Source organism: Dermacentor andersoni, chromosome 9 (genome assembly GCF_023375885.2).
Source record: "Dermacentor andersoni chromosome 9, qqDerAnde1_hic_scaffold, whole genome shotgun sequence".
Taxonomy (NCBI): Eukaryota; Metazoa; Arthropoda; class Arachnida; order Ixodida; family Ixodidae; genus Dermacentor; species Dermacentor andersoni.
The window spans coordinates 21089380-21106755 of NC_092822.1; the positions used below are offsets into that span (position 1 = coordinate 21089380).

General features: G+C 51.9%; 1 protein-coding gene across 1 annotated transcript in view; it reads right to left on the reverse strand.

Annotated features, from left to right (window-relative positions):
* Positions 1-1218: 1218 nt before the first annotated feature.
* LOC126527218 (uncharacterized) overlaps positions 1219-17376 on the reverse strand; it is a 129188-nt gene continuing 113030 nt past the window's right edge. Inside the window, exons 2-4 of the mRNA XM_050174974.3 lie at positions 6679-6854; positions 5897-6088; positions 1219-4442 (exon numbers count right to left, since the gene is read on the reverse strand). Coding sequence (XP_050030931.1) covers positions 3891-4442; positions 5897-6088; positions 6679-6854 — 920 coding nt within the window. The 3' untranslated portion in view covers positions 1219-3890. The remainder of the gene's footprint in view (positions 4443-5896; positions 6089-6678; positions 6855-17376) is intronic.

Below are 17376 nucleotides of genomic sequence, written 5' to 3' on the forward strand. Positions count from 1 at the left end.
GTACGTACTGCACCTCGACAGCAGATATAAGAGAGCTTTAAAATATGGGCCCCAATAGGCTGGGGCCCCAAAGAGCTTTGTGGGTGTTAGTACAGGAGTGAATGGAGAGTTTTAGAATAGGGGCCCCAAAGAAGTAGCGTCGAAGCCACTGCGCATGCGCGAGACGCGAACTGCGCTTGGGTTTTGCGTCGGGCACGCTATTTCACTGATTTAGCAGGAGCACCAAAAGCTTCCCCAAAAGATATGCGTAAACGAACATGGCGGCACCCATCGAAGCGACGGCTCCAATCTAGCACCAAACTGGGCTCGATTCACGGTAACGCGTGAAGTTCGCAAGCTAGGAGAGGTGACTGCTCTTATCGCTTTCTCTCGACTAGCGTGTTTTATTAAGATTGATTAATTAGACGCCGCTGATTCCGAATTTGATTGTGGATTTTATGGCTCGTAGGCCTAACACGGCTTAGTTTGGCTTTCGTGCTTTAGCATTTAATTACAATGTAGAGGTTACTCTACTAGCAGCAAATAATCAGTTGCGCATATTTTTGAGTAACTAACGTTACGTGCTTTCACCAGCCAAGCTAAGCCGTGTTAGGCTTACGAGCCATGATATCCACAATCGAATTCGGACTCAGTGGCCTCTAATGAATCAATCCTCATAACAAACGCTAGTTGAGAGAAAGCGATAACCGCAGTCACTTCTCCTAGCTTGCGAACTTCACGCGTTACCACGAATCGAGCCCAGTTCGGTGCTAGGTTGGAACCGTCGCTTCGATGGATGCCGCCATGTTTGTTTACGCAAATCTTTTGGGGCAGCTTTGGGGCTCCCGCTAAACTAGTGAAACAGCGTGCCCGACGCAAAACCCGAACGCAGTTTGCGTCTCGCGCATGCGCAGTCTCTTCGACGCTATTGCTTTGGCGTCCCTATTCTAAAACTCTCTATAGGCGAAGACTTCCGCATTGACCTGTCCAATGTGAGAGTATACAATCCGCACCTTGCGAAGAAACTGTCGTTTACTCTATACCGCTACGACAAATACGCTCCATGTGAACTGCCGACGCTAATCAGGCTGCGTGCCCGTTGTTGTTTACATGCAGTGTGTACACATGTCTGTATATATAGCATGCATTTAGATGTGTGACAATATGCGAAGAGAACGTCTCGTGACTCTTGTCTGTAGACTAGGTTGATGTTGGGCACGAGGTGATATACGTAGTATTTATATATATATATATATGTGATGCTGTGGGTAAACTCTGTTAAACTATGTAATGTACAAACAACTTTTTTAAGATTTACCAGACGCGCGGCGACCAAAAAGAATAAAATAAAAACTCGACGAAACGAACGCACGGACGGACTGACTCACGGACGGACCATTTTGTTTAGCTTTTTTTTTTTTTCCTCCCTCGATAATGCGGCGACTAGGAGCGAGGAAACAGCAGAATGCCGATCCACGCATTCTTTTTCATATATGTGTATATGTTATGACGTGTGCGCCAAGCTTCATGCGAAACGCTACGTGACACACTTGCTCTCCTACAGGGGGGGCAGAGAAACATTACCGACGGTGCTCGTGTGCTTTTAAGATGCAAAACACCGGTCAAACAAGACAGGAACAGTCTGAGAACAATGTGCTACATCTGAAACCGTCTCATACCCAACTTCCATTTTTTTTTTCTTCTCCCTTCGCCACAGAAAGGCAACGCGTAGCGACCGAAGCGCTACCTTTCACTGTGGGAACATTTGCTGTGACGTCACAAGGCCTCGGCCACAGTCGTCGCGTGCGTGCATGAGCGTTCAAGACATATGTCGTAACTGACGCGCATGTCGGATCGCGTAAGAAATCCGACACTTCCGATCGGTCAACTCGGGCGATGACGTCGTCCCGCGTTGTAAAAACGGTTGCAACCACGTAGTGCGAAACCAGCCTTACCGAGGCGCTGTCATCGCAAGTGTGAACCGCGAACATGCACACTTGGACGCGGCCACTGTACGAGTCCGAGCGTTTCGACTTTCCTGACGTGACTTCCGACGCCCCCTGTCGGTGCTGCTGCCAACGAATTTCAATCCTGCTCAAGTACACGGAATGGTGTCGTGCACAGACCACCTGAAATCCTAGCGGTAACGCACGCGAGCTAGGCCTAAAATGAGCGAGCTTATGCTGAAGTGAAGTGAAACTCTTCTCCGACGCTTTCAAAGCCAATCGAAGAGGCCGGAAAGAAAAGGCTTCGAATCAACGGTCTTTGCGCATCACATTTGCACGTGATCCCCGCTTCAGACATGACGCCGCGCCCCAAACGGTGCTTCAGTTGGAGGACTCGCTCGGTTCACGGATTGCAATGACATCGCCTGCTTACCGGCGGGCACGAAGACGAGTGTGACTGCGGGCGTACACCACCTCTAAGGCAGTGTCCCTGATTTTTTTTCTTTCGTTCTTTTTTTTTCGCCTGCGTTACGGAGCAACAAACTTCAGGAGGAGAAACTCCAATCGGTCACATATAAAGGCGACCCGAACGCCGTTTGCAGGCAGGCTTACGATGGCGTCGTCCGACAGCTACTAAAGAGGCGACCATGGACAATCGCTCGTCACGACATTTCAGAACGCTCGCGTCAAGGGCGCGCCGCACGGGCAGGCATCACGAGACATTGTCTCGTCGACCGCTAGCACTGGGCCCGACCAGAGGCTTCTCCAGAAAATTGTTGCCCCGTAACCAGGAGGTGCCAACTGCCAAACTCCGCCAAATTGTCCAAATTCTGCAATGGCGCTTTTTCGACCAGCCAGTCAGAACTGGCAAGATGGTGAACTTCTGCAATTTGGCGGGGTTCTAACAGCATCCAGAATACCACCCCAGAAACAGGCATCGACATCGACTTGCCGAAGGGGGGGGGTCCCCCCCACTGACTCTTGGCTGGCGAGACCGGCTTCCCGCGGCGAAAGCGGCACATGCAGACACTTTTCCACAAACCGAAATATAAAAGAAGAAGAAAAAACACTCGAAGTAACAAATGCTCACTGAGAATGAAAGCCGGTCACGTGTCTCTCGACGCTGGTCGAGTGTCCCAGCGTTGGGAACGTTTCCCCATCGTCGCTGGTCAGGCAGCGACCGAGTGGGAGCTCCCTGCCGCGACAATGATCGAGCCGCGCGCACAACTCGATTGCTACGCGAAGCGTCCGAGGTACAGTGGGAGCCAGCTACACCGTTCGAGCACATCTCGAGAATATCGGCTCGGCCCCATCTCGCTCCGAATAAGTTAAGTGTCTTTGTCCAGTGAGAGAGAAAATGCCGGTGTGGGGTGCGCTGCTCGGGACGAGGCCGGTGTGCACGGTGCCGAGGGGTGGCGGTGTAGTAGTAGTGGTGGCGGTGCTTGTGGTGGTCGTGGTAGCGATGCAGGTGGCACGAGGAGGTGAGGGGGCGCTAATGTTTGACGCGCGAGAGGTGCCCCGGACGAAATGAAGACGGCGAAACAAAGAGTCGGATGAGTGGCACGGGAAGAAAGCGAGGATGGAGCGTGGAAAACACAAGGCACACACACGCACACACCACGCACGGGCACGCCCGTCTCAGGGGTCGAAAGCCTAGGAGTCAAGGCACGGCCGCGAACGGACGCCGCTGGATGCCCCAGGCTTCCCGGCACGGCGACTTCGGCGACCGCCAGGACCACAGAACGTTAGCGCTCCCTCTTAACTGTAGGGGGTCTCGTGTGTCTCTGCCACTCACGCTCGGCTGCGGAGCCATATGGCGTCGGAGTACGGCGCGCGTCATCGCTGTTCGTCCGAGGCGGCGCCTCGGCCGTGCCCTGGCCCCTAAACTTCCGGCGACGGCTGTACGACGTCCGCCCCTGGGTCCCGCGCCTAGGAGAGAGGGGACGGGGCGGCCGTGGTCCGCTATCAGCTGGACGCTGCTCGCTTCTCTAGTTCGCTCAGCGCAACGTCCACTAGCAGGTAGAGGCAGCTGAAGGGGTCGCCGTCGTCGGCCGGGGACCTCTCGACGACGCGGCCCTTGACGTCTTCGCGAAACCAGGGCGAGCCCTCCTCTTCCTCGTCGTCCTCGTCCTCGTCGTCGCCCTCCCCGTCGTCACCTTCGTCGTCGTCCTCGCCGTCGTTCTCATCGTCGTCGTCGTCTTCGTCGTCGTCGTCCTCATCCCAGGACGAAGGCGACGGGTCTTCCTTGAGGTCCCGCTCGTGGCTCCGCTGCCAGCGCTTGGTCAGCTTGAGCGGCGATCGCGGCGAGCCGAGACTGGCGGCCCCCTCGGAGTCGTCGCTGTTGAGGTCCTCGTCCTTGACGGCCTTGAGCGGTGCCGACGAGGGCGCGGCCGACGTGCCGAAAGGTGGCACCCCGTGGTGCCGGTGCGCGGGCGCCAAGTGCGGGGCCTGCTGGTGGTGGCTGCCGCCGCTGTGGTGGTGCACCAGGGGCGGCAGAGACGGCGGCGGCAGTGACGCCTGCGTCGCGACAAGAAGAGCGTGTCAGTTACGCGATCCTCGTGTGCAACTGACAAGGCGCATCGGTCATGCGCAGTGCGCTATACGGCGGTTACATATAAATCCCAGTGAACTATATACTGATAGCCTATCAACATCCAGGTGGGATCCATTCGTCTACGTCTCGTCGTAGCTCCTAATAGACGTCCTACTAACGTATTTTGTAAATATCAAATAGGCGACGTCGTATTGACGTTCATTCTACTTTGGAATTGGACTGTTTATGGACATTGCGTTAAGGCGTCATGGAGATGTCTGTGCTACGCGTCATATCGGTTGGGTACATTTTCAGTTTTCTTGAAGATTTATTTAGGATTTCATATCGGTTGGCGTAATTTAAATATTTTTTTCTTGAAATATTGATGCCACTACATCTTTCGAAATGGTAAGTACCCCGAGCTTTATGGCACACGCATTAAGATTCGCACTAAATGTGGTCCTCATGTTTTGCAGAAGTAAAATGGGGAACCATAGGCTCAGATTAGACAGTGAAGGCTTGTAGAAAATTGCAGAGAATGTTCGTTCAGAAACGTGGTAGTCCGTGGCTATGGTGTTGCGCTGCTGACCATATGACTTCTATAATTTATGTAACGACATGACAAATAATTTTCCGGTCCACACATGAATACTTGTCCTCCCCATAGGCCTTCTTTTTCCAGATTCCCTAGGACTCCAATTATGCGTTCTGATCTTATAGATATTCACAATGTCCAGAAGAAACTTGCTAGAAACGTCCAAGCAATATTTGCGATTTACTAGGATGCGGCGCACACAATCAACCGCCCTTATTGTTCCGGCGGTCCTGATGTCGCCTCTGTCATACACGAGTATTAGACCGACAGAGAGAGAACCACGGATTTGTGGCAAACTCTTCTCATCGCGGCCAGGTTGTACCACGTACATCGCACAGCCGGGGCGCATGCCAGGGGTGTCCACGACACACGTAATCAAGCAGGCACGAAAGGGTTCGCCACGTTGTTCAAGAAGCACGGCGAAAAAGAAATCGCGACAGTTTCTGATCCTAATGCCGCCGGTGCCACGTCCTCCCTACGCAAAAAAACACACCGCTCTGTGGCTTCCTAGAAATGCGAATGCGTAGTTTCGTGAAAACTGACTCATGCACATGAAATATATATGCTCATCGTGCCTATAGGTCCTGTCTCTTATCTCACACCTTATCTCACAGAGAGAGAGAGAGAGAGAGAGAGAGAGAGAGAGAGAGAGAGAGAGAAAGGACAGGAAAGGCAGGGTCAACCATACGAGCACCCGGTTTGCTACCCTTCACTGGGGATGGGGGAAAGGGGAAATAGAAAGAAGGGAGAGAGTAAGCATTGGGTGCGTGTGAGGTCAGCATGGATCGAGTGCGAGTCGGCCTGTTGTGTGCTCGTGAGGCGAGTCTGGCGACCGACACCCACCTGACTCGGCGGCGACCTGCCGGAAGAAGAGGACGAGGAAGACGATGACGACTTCCGGGTGATGGTGTACTGATGCGGATCGTGGCCCTCCTTGCGGATCATGTCCGGCAGGATGCGCCGGCGGGCGTTGATGAACCAGTTGCACACCTGCAGCACCGACAGGTTCGCCTCCCGCGACAGGTGCAGCTTCTCCTGCGACGCAGCGTCAAGCAGGAAAAGCGCAGGCGCGTGATCAAACCGCGCGAGCGGGGCACATCGTGTAATATATATACGACTGGCTTGTCCTAAGGAGCCACTCCCCCCCCCCAAAAAAAAAGAAAATCTGGTTTTCGGTACCTTTGTTTGCAACGTTCCGAGCAGCCGTGTTTCTGACGCGTCGTCTCTTCTGTGAGTTGCTAAACGTATTCGCGAAAGAAACATTTTATCACTAGCGGTGTTTAACACGAGTATAGGCCTGCGCTCCCTAACTTTCTCGAATCGGGGAACCCCACCTGCCTTTCCAGTGTAGGCCGACAGTCCGACAGTAAAGTGGCCCGATCCCGGAGACGGTGCAATGAAAACGTGGCCGATCCCGGAGGTGGGTCGCGTAAATAGGGGAGGGCGGGCGTGTCTGGTTTCGCGTCTTGCCGGGTATAGGCACGTGATAGGCCATGCTACAAAATCCGGTGCATTGAGGCAATTGTAGACTTGCATTGGAATGTATACCATATGCCTACTTTGGCCGCCAAGTACAGGCGGCTGGCAGTGCCGACTATGGGTGATAAATAAATAAGTGCGCCCACCTGGTCGGAAGGGTATGCGTTGTACCGGTGCTCGTAGAGCCACATGCGAAGTATCTTGACCGACTCCTTGGGAAGGTTGCCACGGCGCTTGCGCGGGGACAGCTCTCCCAGCGTCCCTCGCGGGTACGGCAGGGACTCATCCCCCGAGCACAGCTGCAGCTTCAGCCGGTCTCGACCTGGTTGAGGGCAGAACGAGAACTCTGCGTCACGAGGTGAAGTATACACTCCTACGTCTAGTTCGCGTGATCAACTGAGCCGCACAATGACTTGGCGCATCGCACTGAAAGAGCGCGCACCTTAACGAGAGGGAAGCGGCACTCCGGCGCGGCACATGTCTGAATACGAGAGTATGAATTACGTGTTTATTGATTATTGACCTGTATGGTGTACAAATGGGAATACAATATACAGGAATAGCTCCTCTAGTGAAAAACACTGCAATGGAATCTTTTGTTATAACATATACGTAACAAAATATGGAACACAAGCAATTGCAAAACGTACGAAAGGTAGGCACACATGCATCTGTCGCTTCGTGGTAGTTCAACGTAACATGCCAGGATTAAAAGAACTCAAGAAAAAAAAAGAACGGGTAAAAAGTATCTGCTTCATTGGCGAAATAAAACGAAGAAAAAAAAATAAACGAGACGCAATACTCTATGCAAAATGCAATATTTAGTAATATTATAATACCTTACTACAATTAACCATCATTTCACAATTTTCTAAACAGCACCTGTTGAGGCATCTAAAGCGAGCAAAATTGATGTATTGTACATATTATACGTTATATATACGTATGATACACCGTTTGTAGGATATACCACTAATTTGTGAGTAGCATTGCGCAACACTCGTAAATATAGTAACAATTGTACGTCACTGTAAAGTTATACATCACATTTGTCCGTTTGAAATGTTCTAGGAGAAGTAGTTTGCAAAACTACGTTATCTATTCGGGTGCAGAGTTAGGGATTTGAAAATTTGTGCTTCAATTTTCTTGGAACTTACTGGTTTTAAACAATCCCTTTTCTTTCTTTTTTAGATTAAGAGGCCATAAATCAAAATTATCTTTCACGCAAACTGAATTTCTGCTTTCTCTCTTGAATGTAACATATCATTCATATGTTGTCTAATGAGAATCTTAATTGCTGGGCCGTGTGTCGTGTGTGCATCGCATAATTACGGGTGTGCTTTAGCAAGCTTCACCGCAATACAGATATTTATTGCTGTAAGTTTATTAGGAAAAAAAATATGCACATAGAAATGAGGAGAGCACCGGAGATTATAATAAACCGGAGCGGCGCAGGATCTTCAGGGCCCCCTAGGGGCAGCGGAGGGACTAAAGCTGGAACCAGGGTGGTCCGTGGGTTGGGACCTCGTCGGGTTCCAGCTTTCGTGTCTCATTTGCTCCTTTGGTGTCTCGGAGCTGCCGCCAAAGAATACTAAAGACACGTTGTTTAAACTCAGTACTTGCGCAAATTCTCACTTCCCTTCTCTGCAGCACACTGTTCATGCTTCACCGCATTACGCAACTGTGCTGAGGCGAAGCCCTTGCGGAACGCCTGTTTTTGCGTTTAGCAACTGTTTAATGGAGAAATCGGAGTTGGCCGCTAGCTGAAACGCCATCTAATGCCAAATTATCGCACTGTAAACCAATGTAAACCAACATTGTGAAATCACTTATATAAAACAAAAGCGTCTAAGAATAAACTAAGAAAAACCATGCTGATAACGTGTACGCATGCACTGTAAAGCACGCTTCACCTCATCACGATGCGCGCTGTAAGGATGGCTTTTTCGCAAGCCGTAACGCCGTGCTAGCAAGTACTTCTCAAAACGAGAAGGAAGGAAAATTTTTGGGTCTTACGTTAAATTCGAATTAACCGAAAAAACAAGAAAGCTTCAGAAATAGCTTTGCCCTGCCTGGCGGAACAGAGATGACCGCACGCAGGCGCGCATTTACACACCCATATTTTCACTACTCGGGTTTGGCAGTTTTCGGTCATCGCCGTAGCAGGCCGTGATAAGAGCGAAACCGAAACTTCGTGTCCGTTTCTGGCTTCCCAATAATTTAGTTCTGTTCACAAGAGTAAATGCTGAAATGAATAGAAGCGCCGATTTGTAAAATAATATCGAAATAGCTGCATTAACGAGGTATCAACCACCCGAGTCAGCGAACGCATTCTTTTACAACAATGAACGGTACACGAAGAAATTCACACGCAGTACGGTGCGAAAACAGCTACGGGCTCCGCGCGGAAATTTTCTCAACTAGTGCGCCTACGCGTGCGCTTCTCTCAACGAAACGGCCTCGACGAGATGACGCCGTGCAGAAAAGCGAACAATTGTGGCATGACCTCCCTCCGGGATTGGCGGGCGCAGAAAATCACGCGCCGACGCAACTCGGGAGGCCATGTGGCGTGGCCTCCGAGATTTCGACGGTGAACGCCGAACGAGGTTTCTCCGTTGAGCCGAAGGGCGGCGCGGCGAGTGCTATCGCGACGCGCACGCACTCTGTAGCTGGTGGCCTCTGTCGGCAAAGGGAGAAGAAGCAACGAGCGAAGTGGTAGCACCGAGACCATACTGCTGCTTTTCTACGCCGGTTGGGTCTCTCGGGGAAAGGGTTAATCGGTTAGGCGGCTAAAGATAGTCGGCGAGAGCGCCGGCAGAGCGGCAAATTACGTTGCCCGCTCGCGCCCCTCTCTTCCCTTTTCTCTTCTCCCACCGGCGAGAGAGGGCGCTCCGGCGACGTGTCCGTCCCCATGTTTGGGTTTTCCGCGCGCGCCGCCCGTGTGTCCCGAAAAAAGCCGCACGCAGAACTCGGAGCCCCGCGGCAGGCGATGTGACAGGTGCGGCCTTGGGTGACGATGCGTTTCATCTGGGAGGACGACGCGCCGCTTCCTACGCAACGATTTCTTTTGAGTTTTTCTTTTTGCTCGCAGTATAGCGACGGGAAAGCCATCGAAGCCGGATCAAAGTCGTGTAACTGTTTATGACGACGAGGAGGAAAGACGGACAAGTGTACTGAGGATGGTGTAACTGCCAATTTGAAGACATTGATGCAGCACGTTATTTTGTTTGCTAGCAGCCGAGAACCTCAGTGCGTAGGCGCTGACGCAAGCGTTGAACGCATGAAAAATACCGCCATAGTCACTCAACTCGTTCACATAATTTCTATTTTTTTTTTCTTCTTCGAAATGCCGCTTCATTGAAAGTCACCCTCATCGTGCTCTGCCGAGAGGGGTGGGGGGTGGCACAAGATGTCACGTGTCACCACGCTCTCCTCACTTGCTCCGGCTCTGCTGGTTCGGTTGCTCGGTGGTTAAGCATCGCTTTAATCACATCGCATCACTGACAAAGCTTCTGGGAGATTTGAGCTTTGATTTCCCGAGGCTTTCGATTACGGCTGGGAAGGGGAGGAGGGTTCCCGATTAACTTGGATCACCCAGGGTTCCTTGACGTGCGCTCGAGGAAGCACAGTACTCGAAACACGGCCGCAGAGGCCTGCCATATAATTCGCGACCTCGCGTAGTGCAAACACTAGAAGACACGGGCGTTTTGCATCTTTTGGTTTCCCAACGCCGTTTAATTTATGCCGTACTGCGAACTAGCTATCTCGGAACGCAACGCTACTAACACAGGTCGGCACGGTAACTCACTCACTCGCTCACTCACTCACTCACTCACTCACTCACTCACTCACTCACTCACTCACTCACTCACTCACTCACTCACTCACTCACTCACTCACTCACTCACTCACTCGATGGAATAATTTTCCTTTTGCGAAAGGAGATCATAACGAAAAGCCGTGCTTCGGCTTGACTGAGGTGCCGAACTCATAGGTGCAGTCGCTGATATTCATAACTCATTTCAAAGGCATAAGTGTGAGTTGGCGTCACCGAGTACCTATGAGTGTGCGCAGACGTGAGTTTAAACGAGAGTGAGGGTCAGTGAGTGTGAGTGGATGAAACTATGAACGCGAGTATCTGTGGGTGCCAGTGAGTACGAAGAATTTGAGTGAGTGCTCATGAGCATACTAGACTATAAGCGTGAGTGAGTACCCGTGAGAGCGAACAGACGCGAGCATTAAAGCCTAGTGCGAGCGACTGTGGTTAGCCTTATAACGCGTTCCCCTCGAAGCTTCACGGGAAGGGGGCGCTGGCTCTCCCTTCCCTTCAGGACCAACTAGGGATGTTATTCTGGACGTTGCCAAAATCCGTCATATGGTCAGACTCCGCAATGGAGGTATCTTTAGCCAATGAGAGGGTCCGTAGCAGCCCTGCGAGCCAATCGGAGCTGACAAAATGGTGAATTCGACAACATGGGTGAATTTGGCAGTGCCTACAAGAGCACCAGTGCTCGCTCAGCGCCACCGCGAACGCTCCGACTGCGGCGCAAGTCCTGAATACACTCGACGTCCTCGCCCCAGGTTATATCAACCCTACGCCCTCGCCGGCACGTCATTCCCACACGACCGTCGGTTCGGCTTTGTCGCAATGCGGCTCGGGGGGGGGGGGGGGGTGAGGGGAGTGGCAAATTCGACGCTGGCTCGGTCATGCAATCCGCTTACGGAAGGGACGCTTCTCTTCTTCCGTCGCACCGCCTTCTAAATGCGTTCGCCCTTTCCAAATGCGGCGCGCGTGAGGGCCGCCAGGCGACTATTCTAAAACGGTTCCTCCGTTACCCATACGCGGAACGGTATTTATACAGTGGCCCTGTTGCGTAACGTTTTGGCACGGATCGGTTCCGCCTGTCTCATCCGCGCCGCGCAGTGAAATCTGTAGCTTGCCTCTACCAATTAGGAATTATATTACTGCCCGTTGAAGGAATAATAAAAGGCACAAACAAACAGACTCGGCATAAACAGACTCGGAAGATTAATTACTAGCCGTGCCAAACCACGGGCAAATTTCTTACGTGATCAATGAGAGAAGGATCTTCAGTACAACATTAGTTTATGAAAAAGAAAAAGAGCTGGACATCCACCTGTCTTTTAGCACACAGCTTTACAAAGAATACCCATACGGGTTCCACATAAAGCTTCGCAGTTGAAGAAACATTCGTCCTGGTCTGGGATTTCCTTTGTCTATAGCTTCCTGTTACAAAACGGGTGGCAGTGATTTTTTTTTTCCCCTTTCATAAACTTTCCTCCCCCTAGCGAGCTTCCGCACAACTGATTTACAAGGTTAGTTTTGACGTGTTGTGGCTGCCTGGTGATAACGTTAGGCGCTATTTATAGACAACACGAGACCCTTCGCTTTAAACGGACACTAAAGTGAAGAATGATTTCTTCTGAATCAGTAAATTACCGTTCTACAACAACAAAAACACCACTCTTACAACGATAAGACGTTTGGTAAGCCAGAAAAAGCGCAAGAACGAAATACGGGTGGCGACGCCTACTTGAGTTCCCGCACCTGGGGGCTGTGACGTCATGGATTTTGATGGCATCTTCTAGGGCCTACTAATTATATATAGTGGTACAGATTGACTACATTGTGTTCTAAAGGAACCAAATATTAAACATTGCAAGTTTCGGGAACATTTATTCAGCCAACGCGGCCCAAATGCGAAAATATGCTTTGGAATCCCTGACGTCACGCTGACGTACCGGCGCTGGGGTTTCGGCGCGAAATTCAAATGCTGATACTTGGACCTTCATTTTCTCATCTAATAATCAAACTATCTTTTTGAAATGACTGCCTGCAGGGTTCTCAAACAATGCTCCATTAGTTTAAACTGATTTATTGTTTCCCTTTAGTGTCCCTTTAACAAGATCTTTGGCGACCACGTCCGTGCACATTCGTTATTGCATCTTCACGTCGACCATTAATGTCGTTGGTATTCTTCTCATTGCAGAGATAATCGCAACGGTTCTGCAACTGCGAAAAGAATGACAAAAAATGATTTCGTTCATTAAGCGATTGGCACGATCCGAAGCCTTCGACTGAGCACCGTTGGCCTCCAGTCACATCGATATTCGATACCGCACCCAGCCAGACAATCACCCACAGCTCGCTTCCCATGGTAGCGTCCCTCTTTAGCTAGCCATGACGTTTAACCCTTTCCAGACCGGGATATAACAGCGACGTGATAGCTGCAGTGCAGACTGTACGGGAAGGAAAACAGCTTGTTGTGATTGACTGTCTGTGCGCGGTGCTGATCTCGAAGGAATCCAGGTGCACTACGCCGAGCGGCTGCGAAAGTGATATACGCGACAGCGAGCGAAAGGAACGAAGCCGTATGATTGTGAAAGAGGTAACACACGCTAACGACGCAAGACTATGCCGTATGCAGCTTTCCAGGCTGGACGGCCTTCCCCTCCCCCCCACCCCCGCCCACGCAAACGCACAAAGGCTATAGGAACACCAGGAGAGGGACGATAACGAGCTTAGTACGAGAAGATGGGGAAGCCTAATACCTTCGACTAACAGGGAAACATTGGCGCACGCAGCTCCGCGTTTGCACGGAGGAAAGTAACTGTAAAAAAGGCATAACATGAACTGAAAGCTAGGGGAGTTAGTGCGGCGGTGCAGTACCGAGAAAAACACAGCATAAATGAGATTTCTTTGGTTCCGCGACTAGAGTCGCAAAGCTGCCGAGCCGCAGGAGCGGGAAGTCGGGAACACGCTGACAGCTGCTTCACACGGCAGTGGCGGTGCGAGCAGACGCGAAAGGCACCGTTCGCGAGACATCGCATGTCGCTGGTGCCGCGGGTCGCCCCACGGTCGCCAGTCGCGCGGTCGGTCGCGCGACCTCTAAAAATCGCTAGTGTGAACGCGTCACGTGAACTGCGTAATCACGCGTGCCGGTCCCACATGCATACGCGCGCGTTCACTTTGTCTGCGTATCTCGGACGCGTCGCACACAACACGCCTTGGGGGGCACGTCCCGTGCCTTTGTCGCACAACGCATCTTTCGACTCGTTGCGCAACACGCTTTGGGTACGTCTCGCATGCCTCGTCGCGCGACGTCCCTCGGGCCATGGCTGCATGCGCAACGAGAGCGTGTCCGAAATTGAAACGCCGTCCTCGCCGCAGCGTCGTCCGCTAATACCACTGCACGGAACTACAACAGAGGCGACTACTACGACTATGTGGGGTCCACACAGTCGCGCTTCCGTCTGCGTGCACAGTAGGGAGGGAGGGGGGGGGGGGGGGGACCGCGTGCGACCGGGAAAGTCGCTCTGTGCGCACGACACGCCACTGATTAACGAAGCGGCCGACCGACTGACCGCCGCCGAGCCTTTCGCCGGAGCGGCAACGGGGAAGCGAGATAGCGCACCGCGGACACGTGTTGGGGAAAGGCGCTGCACGAGGAAGGCGCCGCGTCCGCTGCCACTGACACTGACGGAACGGCGCGGGTCCCGGGCGGGGCGTGGTCCAAACAGCACCGCCGCTAGCTTTTCGCGAGGAGTGAGCGAGTGCGCGTTTGTTTGTACGCTGGCTGTTTGGAAGAGCCACAGTCGTTTGTGCGTGCGCGTATACGTTTGTGCCTGAGAGAAAGAGAAAGTGTGTCTGTACGTGTGTGCCTGCAGTCATGATAGAACGACTTGGACGACGTCCAGTCCTTCTGTGTCGTTCCTTCGGCCCTGCGTATAGGTTTCCGCGCTGCCATTCAAACGTGGATCAGTACCGACTTGCCCGCTTTGCAAGTCTCCTCAAGCCCTTTTAGGCAAGATGCTCTGCTAAGTGTTCATCCGCGATCGATACGCTGCGTTTGTTTTCGTTCGTACGTAATTACTCACTTGGCCATCGCGCGTGACCCTCAGGCATGCAGTGGGTTTCCTTTTTTTTTTTCCTGTGCATTTTCTATTCTCAAGTGAAATAACTCCTCCGAGCCTGCGCGTGATCAATCGAAGGCAGAGGTATAAAGAGAGCTCGGCACAATACGAGCGATCAATACGATCACCAGCTGCACGAGGGGTTGAAAGGAGGCGTTCCGGGTCTCGAGCTCTCATGAAGCTACAAATATATGGAGCGCATTTTCGGCGTATTTACCGCGCGGCGTGGCACAGCTTCGGGGCGTCGATTACAAAAGCCACACAATATGATCACGGTGCATGTGGCCCTTCAGAAATGCGCTGTACGCCGGTTACCAGACACGGTGAATACACAAGGGTATATACACGCGCGTTTCGTTCGTGAAAAGAGCGTGATTACGACGCACTGTAAAATGAGCTCCACTGACGCCGGGCGATGCAGGGCCGAAAATGCGTCGGACACGCTTTCCGTACAGGTGTCGCTTCGATCGAATCAGTGGCAGGATGCAAACGATAGCCCTCGTTTCCTCTCTGCTTTGAACAGATCCCCCCAGCTTCCCGGATTTCAACTGTCTCTGTAGAAAGAGGCACCTGGTCACGTGCTGCGCCTTAAACTCAATCTTTTCTTGGCCTAATTAAGTAGCTCGGACTGTACTACTGTAAACTCGGTAGCGCTTGCTGCGCGATCCGATGCCATGGCCTGAGGCATGATGAAGAGCGAACACGTACGACAAATTTCAATAATGGAAAATAGAACAAATAACGTAAAGAAAAGAGCATGCGACTTTTACGTGTGCCCCATAGCGTTATAGAGGCACGAATGAGACGCGTCTGTCTCACCTGTACTCCGCGCGCTGCAGCGAAGCTAGGCTACAGGAGCTCGTGCGAGCCAATCAGAAACGAGAGCCAGCTGCGCGTTCCGAGAAGGGAAAAAGGGGGCGCTCGCCCATTGTGAACCTCCAATCCGTCCGTGAGCATACAATTCCGTTCAACGCGCGCTGCGCACAAGTCGTTGAGAAGCGAGTCCTCGGCTGATTGGCCGACGCGGTCCCGTAGATTTCGCACCACTGCACGGAACTGGTGAGACGGCGAGCATACGCACTCACAGTGCGGTTCAATCAATGCCGACCACGTATGCCAGTGTGCTCGAAGAAGCATTAAAGTGCGCTCACTGTTCGCGATGCGTTGCTTTTGATGGCGCTGGACCCTTGGCAATCGAAGAAGTATTCTGTGTTCGTTCGTTTCGACAAAGAAAACGCGCATCGCATTTCGAACGAATATATTAGCCAGCCCGAAGTGTTCCGGTCAACTGCCTCTCTTCGGCAACCGAGACATTAAAGTTTCGTTTTCTACCATCTCTCCCAGCTAACGTTAGCCAAGCTCTTCCCCGAAACGAAAAATATATATGTATGTATATTAAGAAAAGATGGCGCAAGATACAGTTATAAGACCTACAGTGTTCGAGCAACAAACCTCTGACGACCGAGTACCGCAGATGTTGAAATCGCATCTTGCACCGTATTATTATTATTATTATTATTATTATTATTTCACTGAAGAGCTTGGCTAACGTCAACTGGGACACCCTCTATATAGGCGAGCCCTGCCGTCTCTGCACGGACGGCCACAGCTGCGGTGAGTGCGGGGTGCATCCGGCACACCGCACTGTAATGGGCGCCGCCTGCGAACGCAGTGATGCGACTATAGAAGTAGGGGGAGGGACGGCGGGCGACCAAGATGGAGGCCAACCTGTCGACGACCGACGAGCTTCGCAGCTGGCGGCGTTGCGCCTTTGACGCGCAGCAACGTACGGCACACAGCCAGCCAGCCATCCACGCTCGACGAACGACGCTATGTGACGTTCCGACGACGACGACGACGACGAGAAAGGTCAGACAGGCATGAAGGAAGGATAGAAACTGTAAGGTGGGCAGCACGGTGTAACAAACAAAACTGAAAGCCAGGAAAAGTCGGCCCAACACGTGACCATGTCGCGGTGCGCTTTGGTACCTATACACCACCCGTCGGCGCGCTCAGTCGCTCTTCGGAACAGACAGACTGTTGAGACGGCAACGTATAGTACGTGCGGCTGCCGTGAACTCCCAGTTAGCAACGAAGGCGATGAATGTGTGAACGCATACGCTGCTATAAATAACCGAAGTTGCACACTGAGCATATTCGGGAGAAATTAATGCGCACAGCGGTTGGGTAAAAAAGAGAGAGAGAGAAAAGAAACCCGAGAGAAGTGCGCGTCGATTAAATCCTACCGGGAACCGAGCGCACGAGGTCACGAGGCCTCCGAGCTCAGGGTCACGTGTTGGGCCGACTCCTTGTTTTGATAGAGAGATAGCGTAGGGATATATAGCGCCGCGGGGAGTTGGCTACAGCGAAGGCAACTTGCCGTGACGTAATGCTGCCTCCTATAGTTCAGTTCCTCCCTAGACGTGTATCCATCAGCCTTTATTTTTTGGTGACCATGCTTCAAAGCTGTCGAGTCGCGTTCCTTGCTATAGTCATTTTCCTTTCGTGTGACCAGCGAAGAGAAAGTCACGGTGGCGCAGATTTTTCACGTGTACGCGTTACTATTGTTACTGTACCAAGTAGTCAGGCAGGGTTCGACAGTTCCATTTTCTCGGAGCAGATACTGAACAAGGCGTCGCTCACTGTACTAGTGACGGTTTAGAATTTGGCAATAACGTGCAATAACGTTACTCTAGTAGACAAGATGTTCTTTTCTTTTATTGTATCTCAACAAACAAATTAAAATGTGGGACTATTTTTTCAAGCGCAGTAGCGCACGCGCTTGGTCCCCGTATAGCTTTCCCTTCATTGCCACGGAAAGTTGACCGCGAGGCCGTGGCAAGAGTAGTTAGTACTTGAACAGGAGAAGGAAACGCCGCGATGCTGTATCGCAGACTAACTCGTTATCC